General features: G+C 33.7%; 1 protein-coding gene across 2 annotated transcripts; it reads left to right on the plus strand.

Moving 5' to 3' along the window:
* The first annotated feature begins 3,736 nt into the window (after positions 1-3,736).
* On the plus strand, positions 3,737-9,133 carry LOC123207393 (pentatricopeptide repeat-containing protein At1g05670, mitochondrial-like). 2 transcript variants are annotated; one of them, XM_044624784.1, is made up of 4 exons: positions 3,737-4,058; positions 5,140-7,607; positions 8,438-8,514; positions 8,628-9,133. In XM_044624784.1, exon 2 carries the CDS (start codon positions 5,250-5,252, stop codon positions 7,503-7,505), a length of 2,256 nt encoding a protein of 751 aa, XP_044480719.1. In that variant the 5' UTR covers positions 3,737-4,058; positions 5,140-5,249; the 3' UTR covers positions 7,506-7,607; positions 8,438-8,514; positions 8,628-9,133. The 2 variants fall into 2 exon arrangements, with proteins under 2 accessions (XP_044480719.1, XP_044480720.1); XM_044624785.1 differs by having other exon boundaries at positions 8,683-9,133.
* Positions 9,134-10,427: the final 1,294 nt, after the last annotated feature.

Below are 10,427 nucleotides of genomic sequence, written 5' to 3' on the forward strand. Positions count from 1 at the left end.
TGATTAATATTAGCACATATAAGGAAATTTTCTCACATTCAAGAGTACCCAGCTCTATATCATTGACCCATAGATTAGTTTAATAGCAGAATCACATGAAAGCAAGTGAGATTATTCCCAAATCATATTAAGCAGACTGCCATTCACTCAGCGTTCTGTCTTTACTTGTGCAATGCAGTTGTATTTGCTACTAGAAGATTGAATTCCGAATGCAGAACAAGATTTGATTTGTCGGTGCATGAAACAGCACCTTGAAAATCTACTGCCATTGTGTGAAAACTGTGCATTAATTACTTGTTTTTAAATAGATGGGATGATCTCCTTTGTACGAAGAAGATGCCCTTTACCTAATTCTCCACCAGCTGGAAACAAGGGTGACCATTGAATATGGGTGCGAAAGCTGACCATTTTAGTAATATATCCTTCTGATGAGTGCCTCCTTGCTCCGGGTCCTCAAGGCAAGGCAAAAGATGAGTTACATTAATAACAAAAAGCAAGTGAAAGTGAAAGTTTTCTATTGTTTATATTGGGCTTCGTCCTCATATTATTGCTCATGACAGTTGAAGATACATCTACATTATTGTCTATGGCAATTGTAAGAAGTTAAAAGCAGTTAGACTTAATTTAAAAGTCTAAAAAATTACCACATAACCATCCAACACAGTATTATGCAAAAAAGATCAAAACTCTCTCTTCTTCTTTACTTTTTCTCTGTTCTTTCGTTTTCACAGAAGAAAACACGCACAAAACCTATAGTACATAAAAAACAAATTATATTATGAAAATAGAAACATAGGCCTTGGATCATCACACAAATTGGTTCCATCATCGAATTCATTCGAAAACATATTTTGGATACGTCTATTCGATCATGTATTTTAATTTCCGACAGTAGTTTAAATAATGTCTATACAAATTGCGATTGAGCTAATATCAGAAAATGAATCAGGGGAGGCTGATTTGTGTTATTAGTTCAACCATTAGTTCAACCACAGGAGCTTTAAATATTAAATGAAAGTATTCATACATAAAACTTAACCAAATTGAACTCCTTAGGCTTGTTTAGAAAGAATCACCTCCGTGCATAATCAATTGTCAAGGAACAATATTTTGTCTAAGTAATGTAAAACACACATATAAAGTGCAATTGAAAAAAAGTGATTTACATTTTCTTGCCCAAAGGTTTGGCTTTACGACATTTTTCCGTCAACTCAATGTATAAACCACACTTCCTTACTCAAAACGTAACTCTTTTAACAAATTAATGTTATATAGACATTTTTAAGAAATATTACAAAAAATGGTTTATTTGTAACTTTTAAATTGACATTTTAAATATAATAATTTTATATTTTATAAGTTAAAAAATGCGTAATTCAATCTTTACTATTTAAGTTTAAAAGTCTTAACGCTTACAATTGTCACCCATCTAAATCTAAACCCATAGAAACATTACCCACCCAAGTCTAAACCCGTCAAAATCGCCACCCACCTATCCCAGACTCAATCCCAGTAAAACCAAACAAAATAACAATTCCTTGTGGATGTTCAGACTTTAGATGAACTTGGTACTCTAAATAGAAGTTCAACCATCTACAAGAATTTCAAAAACTTAGTGGAATTGATTAAATTAAAAAAAAAGAAGAGGGTAATAATGAGAGTGAGAGTAACAGGGAAAGAATAAAGTGTTATGACAATTTTGATATGAAAAAAATAATTTTAAATTTTATTAATTTGGAGTGATATAATAATTTTTTGAGCGAAAACTTTGTAAATTGAACAATTGTAAGAGTTATTTAATGGCCTAACTCTTTGGAAAAACAAAATCATTAATGTAGCAATAAAATATGGAGAAATTATGAGAACCTGTTGCGGATCTGTGGTGGGCTATCAAACAACAAATCCAAATTTATGCGATTCTATAGCAAGTTGTGCATACCTGGATGCTTCGGGATAGAAAAGAATTGGCCAAAGGGTTTATTCTCGCTTAAAGTTTATTGTATTCTCAAATTAATATCTTTAAATTATAAAAAAAATTAAACACCCATTTGTGAGAAATTAAAATTAATAGAATTAGTTAACAATATCTATTTTTAATATAAATATAAAAAACTAATAATTTTTTTCAAGATTAAATTTTAAAATATTATATTTCCTCTGAGAGTTTTATTTTTTTCCTCTCTCCTTTTTTTTATGACAACGCTAGAAAAGAAATGAAAAAAAAAAGAAAACTTTTAAGGAAAAAATTTAACATTTCAAAGTTTAATTTTAAGGGAAAATTATTTTTTTTTTCTAAACTTATAAAGAAAATAGATAATATTTTATTATTTTTAATATATTACTAGTTAGATAATTGTTTTATTTTTTGAATTTAAGTGATTATGTTAATTTTAGCTACCTATGGGTGAGTGTTTGAGTTTCTAATAGTTAAAGAATACTAATTAGGAATATAATAAACTTTCGGTGGGAATAAGTCCTTTGGCCAAAAGAATTCCACCAAGTAAACATAACCGTAATGTGTAAGGTAGGAAGAATCTCTTGACATACAAAAGAAGGCCGAAGGACTATTTCCTATCCAAGTTTAAGTGCGTTTTTAAAGAGACATCCACAAGATTTGAAAAGTCAAAAGTTTCATTTATCCATTAAAATCTTAGTTAGGATTAGAGGTAAAATTATCATTAATAAAAAAATTTTAAAAATTAAAGTTTTATTACATTTACCCCCCTCAGTTTTAAAATCTTATAATTTTTCTCAACCAAAGTTTGAAAAATCAATATTTTCCCTTTAGGGTTTGCAAACCGTCATTGAAGACGATCATCTCTGGCTATATTGGCTCTCCCTTTCGACTTAACTCTTCTTGTTGATCACATCCCAACCATCGGCAAAACTTATTTTATCTGAAGAAGATGAAATCATTTTCGATTGAGATGAAGACACTTCGATAGAGATGATTTATCTTCGTCGGAGAAAATAGGTTTCATTAGTGGTTGGGATGAGATCGACAAGAAGAGTTAAACTATAGGGGAGAGCCAACGTGGTGGAAAACAACAAAGTTTGCCATCTCAGGTGATGATTTACAAACCCTAGGTAGGAAATATTGATTTTTCAAACTTTGGATATGATGAATGTGAGATTTTCAAATTAAAGAGGATAAAGAAACTTTAATATTTTAAATTTTGTTATTAAATAATGGTTGTGAGACTTTTGACTTTTCAAATTTTATGAATCTGACTTTGAGAACACACCTAAATTTTGGAGAGAAATAGCCCTTTGGCGACAAAAGAAATGTCTGAAAAGAGTGCAAACATTGTAACACTGAAAATAAAATGTAACCAAAACTGTTCCAAAATTTTCCTACAAGGATGTCTTTCTCATTCTTACAACCTCTCTCTCTATGTCTTCATAAATTTTTAGATTTAACTTGAGATTTTTTTTTTTTTCCAATTTAGTTTGAAAATTACCCTAGCAAGTATTTATTGCATTTGGAAAAAATATGTGGCAAATTTGGCTAACAAAGGTGGAGGTGGTGGCTTGGTCACTGACGACAAGGAGATCACACATGATGCTAGTGACACAACATGGTTGTGAAGGTGCGTAGCATTTAGGTCAAAAATCCCATAGAAAAAATCAAAGAGAACTGGGGGATGAGAAATTCTATTTTTAAAAATGTTTGGCTGATATTTCTGTTCACTTCACATGTTCCTTTTTTGAAAATATTAATTGTATTTAGTTTTAGGTAATATTGAAAATAAAATAATTAATGATAATTATAATTTATGCACATGCACTTCTCTGTCAAATTTTGTGGGTGGGAAAATGCTTTTGACTGAAAAGCAATTTTAATGGATTCCAAAACGATTAATGGATTTAAGCGGAGCTTCAATAATCAAAGCCCATGGACGGATTTAAGCGCATAAAATGGGCCAAGAACTGTTGACAGGGTGGTTTGGTTTGGTGTTCAAAAAAGAACAAGCTGCTATGCAGGAGTCGCAGGGGAAGCAGTGTGCACGGGTTTACGAAAACCAAAACTTCCCTTGCAGCCATCGATTAGTTTCAAGGTATCACTTGTACCATTTCTCATTTTGATTGGTTTTCCTTAGTTTCTTCTTTTCATTTCAGGTTTCTGTATTTTTTAATGAAAATTTAGCATTTTAAGGGTTAGTTTCCACGTAGAGGACATTGTCTGTATGCAATATAAGTTTTGTTTTTTATTTTATTTTTACTTTTTTGTAAATTTTTCTCTGATAAAGAGCATGTCTTAATACAATATTTGGTTTAATATTCGTAATGCAAATGATTCAGTGTATAAATATTGGAGCTATTCAGCTTTTGTTTGATAAAATGCCTCTTAGAAAAATAATTGAGAGGTGGTGTATACGATAGAAAGGTTGTAAGATATGAACCTTTTCAAATATTGGAACCCTTGCATGATTTGTTCTTATGAGGTGAATGATGCTTTGTTAGATTATTCCCTTTTCACTTTTATAGGAAACATGTTATATGATTAACAAAAGAGATACGAAAACAGTATACATTAAATAAATTGACTTTGACTATAATGATATAGGACAATATGGATTGTAGAATGATTGAAGTTGCGCTGACCTCATAGAAACCTAACTGAACTGAAGCTGGTTGATGTTATAACGGCAAATTTTTTGTTCATTTAATTGGTTTTAAAATTGATGTCCTTGGTTTAATTTGAATTAGTTGGAGAATAATGCTGTTCTCCCATTGCAAGTTCATGATCAGGTTCTGATCACCATTGAAGTTTTAGATGGTATCTCATATGTTTAAATCAATGGTCAAAGCTATTTGATGGTTTAGCTCCCATTTAGTGCTAACTGGTGATTCCTTTGTTTGATTAGCATTGGCCAAAGAGAAAGCATTAATCCATTAAATTCTCAGTCAGTAATGTCATGTAAGTGGACTCTGGACGTATTTTTCTATAGTAATTGTATCAGATAAGTAGAGGCGGACTGCCTAGGATCCTTGAAATTGTGAATGTAGGATGTTTAACCTTTAAAATCCTTAATTGGCTTCATTTGAGAGCAAATTTTTAAGATTAAGGTGAATTTCCAGCATTTCTCTAATGTCTGATATTTTATGAATTAAATGCTTTGATGTTGATCTTTACAGGTGATGGAGTGATGAGGAAGTCTTATTCTTTTAGTGCATCCATTTCAACGGGGATCACTGCATATTCAGACAAAGATTCTTATTTCTTATGATGGGTTTCTCTCATAGATATGAAGACGTGTGCCATCTCTTCCTTGAGCCCTTGTTTGAAACTAACTTATTATCATTGCAAAGTGGGTATTACTCCAAGTTGTTTGAAATTCTCTTCGTTTAGAAGATTTATGAGCCAAAGGTTATCTGCCTCAGGCTCAACAAACACTAGACCTTTCCCAGATTATTCCCCAAAGAAACCTACCATCAGAGATGTTGAACTTGTCCATCAAATTTCTACTGCTGTAAAGTTGCGCCGCTTCGAGCCTCTTCGACGCATTTTAAAGCCATATGAATCCAAGTTCAGACCTGACCATGTTATTTGGGTTCTTATGAACATTAGGAGTGATTATAAGTTGGTTTTGGATTTCTTTGATTGGGCATGCCTGCGCAGAGACCCAAACCTAGAAGCCCGTTGCATTGTTATTCAAATCGCTGTAGCTTCAAAAGATCTGAAAACAGCTCATTGTCTCATTCATGACTTCTGGGCAAAACCCAATTTGGATGTTACTCTTTCATTCACCCATTTTGTTGAGCATTTAATTTATACTTACAAGGACTGGGGTTCAGATCCCCATGTGTTTAATGTTTTCTTCCAAGTCCTTATTGAAGCTGGATTACTAAATGAGGCAAGAAAACTTTTTGAAAAAATGTTGAATTATGGGTTGGTTATCTCCGTTGATTCATGTAACCTATACCTCACTCGTCTTTCAAATAGTTATGATGGGCTTGGAGTGGCAATCAGGATCTTTGGCGAATTTCCTGAGGTGGGTGTTTGTTGGAATACCACTTCTTACAATATTATCATTCATTGTCTTTGCCGATTAGGGAAAATAAAAGAAGCACACATTTTACTCTTGCATATGGAGTTGAGAGGCTGCCTTCCTGATGTCATAAGTTATAGTACTATAATCAATGGATACTGTCATCTTGGTGAACTACAAAAGGTATTGAAACTCACAGAAGAAATGCAAATAAAAGGGTTGAAGCCAAACAAATATACCTTCAGTAGCATAATTCTTCTTCTATGTAGATCTGGTAAATTAGTGGAAGCAGAAAGCGTGTTGAGAGAGATGATGAACCGGGGAATAGTTCCTGATAATGTGATTTATACTACTCTCATTGATGGCTTCTGTAAGTTAGGGAATGTTGCAGCTGCCTTAAAGGTGCTTGATGAAATGCAGCGACTTAAAATTATTCCTGATTTATTAGCATATACTGCTATTATCTGTGGGTTTTGTCAAATTGGAAAGATGATGGAAGCAGAAAAACTCTTCCATGAATTGCTTGGCAGAGGGTTGGAACCTGATAAAGTTACATATACAGCACTTATTGATGGTTATTGCAAGGCAGGTGAGATCAAAAAGGCATTTTCTTTACACAACCATATGATTCAGGTGGGGCTTACCCCAAATATTGTCACATACACCACTCTTGTTGATGGCCTCTGTAAACAACGAGAGTTAGATACTGCAAATGAGCTTCTTCATGAGATTTGCAAAAAGGGCCTTCAACCAAATATCTGCACTTACAATGCAATTGTTGATGGTCTTTGCAAAGCAGGAAATATTGTGCATGCTATAAAGCTAGTGGAAGATATGAAAGTTGCCGGGTTGCATCCTGACACTATTACTTATACTACTCTAATGGATGCTTATTGTAAGACTGGGGATTTGGTTAAGTCCCATGAGCTCCTTCAAGAGATGCTGGATAAAGGGCTTCAACCTACTGTTGTTACATTTAATGTGCTGATGAATGGTTTCTGTATATCTGGAATGCTTGAAGATGGTGAGAGGCTACTAAAATGGATGTTGGAGAAGGGTATAAGGCCAAATGCAACCACCTACAATACTCTGATGAGGCAATACTGCATTAAGAATAATATGCATGTCACAACTGCATTTTACAAAGATATGTGTGCTCAAGGAATCAGTCCAGATGGCAACAGCTACAACATTTTAATTAGAGGACATTGTAAAGCAAGAAATATGAAAGAGGCATGGTTTTTGCACAGAGAAATGGTAGCCAAGGGATTCAATCTTTCAATTACATCTTACAGTGCTTTAATCAAGGGCTTTCTTAAGAGGAAGAAATTTTTGGAGGCTAGGGAGCTATTTGAAGAAATGCGAAGAAGAGGGTTGGTGGCTGATAGAGAAATTTACAACTATTTTGTTGACATAAATTTTGAAGAGGGGCACATGGAAACCACTCTTGAGCTTTGTGATGAAGCAATTGAATGCTTTCTTGTGAATATGCCAAGTAAGGAAAACAAATAGATGGATATTCTTTTTCTGCTATGTGAACTATTGTGGAGTTTATGTCAATCTTGGTTCACAAAGGTTTGTACGGTCCCATGAATATCAGTTCTTGGAATCAAGGTAAAGATTTTACTTTCAGCTTCCTTTGTCATCAGCAGGTTTTTGATAGGACAGTCATTTTTCCCTGGTTGTCAGTGTGTGCTAGCTGTTTGAATCTAATTTGTGAATCCATGGTATTGATGTGAGTCCTATGATCGTCTCCATAACTTGTGACCAGTGAGAGGACTCATTTGTAATTATAATTCAATTTTGGCCAAACTTAAAATTAATCTAATTGACTCTAGATTAAGGAGTAAGGCAAACCAACCAATAGGGTTGAACTTGAACCAAGCCAACTCAGTTCTAATTGGTGTTCAACTTGATTTGAGTCAAATTCAAGCTGAAATTTTAGTTTGATAGCTCGGTTCAAATTCAGCTTGAATCCTCTTCTAGTGACATTATTCATCCCTCTAATAACACTAATCATCCCACATGCAACACTATTTGTCCCGTTGGTAATACTATTAATCTTGCTGACAACCTTTGACAAGATCTTCGACTAGTTTAAATTCAAACTAAAACTGACCGTTTAAGATTTAAGCCAAACTCAAGTGAGAGCATGTTTAGGCTAACTTGACTCGCCCTACCAACCAATAGTCAATTTGATTATAACACATGCTTGCACACGCTCTTTATCGACCCACTAACAGCTTAGTTTTAGGCTTCATTACGGTAAGTCTGTCCTACTACATTATTTTAGCTTAAATGATGGTGCTGTTTAATATGTGCTTAATCCATTTTGAATGAATGGGGTTTTTCCTGTTGATGGGTTTGAATTACATGCTGCTTACAGATTCAAATTTTAATTATTTTTTTGGTTTCAGTGCTTACTAAAGCTTTCCCTTATTCAGGTGACCAACAGGCATGTGACCCAGCTGTCTGCATTTAGCATGGCTTGCAGGATAAGTGATGCTGATATACAAACCAGGTGACTATGGTGATTTTCTTAATAATTTTTTCTTCTTGTATGATCATCTTTTTCTAGATGAGATATAAAGGTATCTCGAATGATTATTATTTGTTGCAATTATGGGTTGATAGGATTGGAAAACCGTTTGTCAGCATTGTTCTGAGCCAACAACTTGAATTGATGCAGAAACTTCAGTGGTAAGTGTCTAATTTTTCCAGCGAATTTCAAAGAGCTTGGTGCCCAAGTAGGCGAAGCACAGTCAATGGCATATGGCCCGAAGAATTTATAGCAGGACGAAAACAAAATATAATATCAGGGTCTTACCAAAGTAAAATTGACATACAGCAATGCCAGAACAAATTTATACGGAGCTGGTTGATTGGCTCCAGATGTAGTGGGAGGATGACTGACAGTTGAAACCATTTTAAATGAATAATTACTGATTTATAACTCCATTGAATCAAATTTGAGAGTAGTTCAATATATTGTTTGTAGTAGGGGTTTACTTGATCTCCACCTGAGGATATAAGTTCCCCATTTTATTCATGTATGATATATTGCTTGGTCTGTAACTTGAAAAATATTGTTGAACATGGAGCTGGAGATGGTAATTTTATTGTAGAAAATGTTTGAATTTTGTAATTTAGAAGCTTGAAACAGTCATACATATATATACATAGTAGGATCTATGAAGTTATTGTTGACACTGATTTCCTTCATAAAATCTTGTTTTAGTATTCAACAATCTAACAAAAAAACCTAGTAACATTATATCATTTTCTGATATAGGTTAATATTAATTATAATTTTAGTCTAATAAAATTAGATAATTAAATAGTTAAATAATAATTTATAGGTGGGCTAAAAAATTGTATTGAATTGAAGAGTCGTTTCGTCTTTTTAGACCATATTTATGTCAGTTGATGTTTCAGAGGGAAAAAAGACTATCAGAGCAAGGTAATGTGTCAGAGAAGCTTCATTGCTGACGATGGCGTCGGATTTGACGTTAGTAATTGAAAACTAAACCCTAAGAGGAGGAGGGGGGTGTAGCTTAGTGAGGAAATAATTAGTTTTTAGGGTTTATGGGAGAAAAAAAAAATTTAAAGAGTTAGGGTTCTGTTAATTTTAACCGTTTGTGGATGGGTAAATGAGATTTTCAAAGTTAATGAGGAGAAATTAAGATAATAACATACTTTGAGCAGAAATAAGTCTTTTGGCTGATTCTTTATTTTCATCGTATGATTTAGTGATTTTGAATCATTTATATATACATGGACCAGTCATGGATATATATACAAATATTCCCCGCATGTTGAGGTGAATATGCTGTTGTTTAGATCAGAGTGATTGTATCCTAGTACAGGGAAGATCAGTATCATGGAGTTTGCAGAATTGTTGACTCCTGCAGAAAGGGTCTGAAGAATTAAAGGGAATCAACACGCCACCCGTAGCTGCCACCCACCCTTAGTGATAATATCCACCTCTTCGTATTCGTCCTGTAAGGTACATATTTCAGGACAAGCAATGAAAATCTGGTGAAATGTAAATTATACATTTCAGTTATTGATATAAGTAGAATAACTGAAAGCAATATGTTCTTTGAACCTGTCCAGCATCTCCACAGATGAAATAAAGTGGCCTTTATGACCCTTCAAAGCTGCAACGCCAAGGACTTCTCAGGATGAGGCCAGTACGTCTGCACTCGTAGGATAGTTGCTTTTCTTTAGCTACCCTTTTTGTACCCATTAATAGATTCTGGAGCCAGATATTGTTTGATTACTCGAGGCATAATGGAGAGACTTAGGGTAAATCCTTTTACAATAGCTCAAAAGTTTAAGACTGAGTTGTCAAATGGATAATATGTGATCAGTGATAACGTATTAATGGAGAGTCAATAATTATGAAGGGTAGAAAATTGTTGGTTGATTTGA

The sequence above is a fragment of the Mangifera indica genome, unplaced genomic scaffold (genome assembly GCF_011075055.1).
Source record: "Mangifera indica cultivar Alphonso unplaced genomic scaffold, CATAS_Mindica_2.1 Un_0075, whole genome shotgun sequence".
NCBI classification, from domain to species: Eukaryota; Viridiplantae; Streptophyta; class Magnoliopsida; order Sapindales; family Anacardiaceae; genus Mangifera; species Mangifera indica.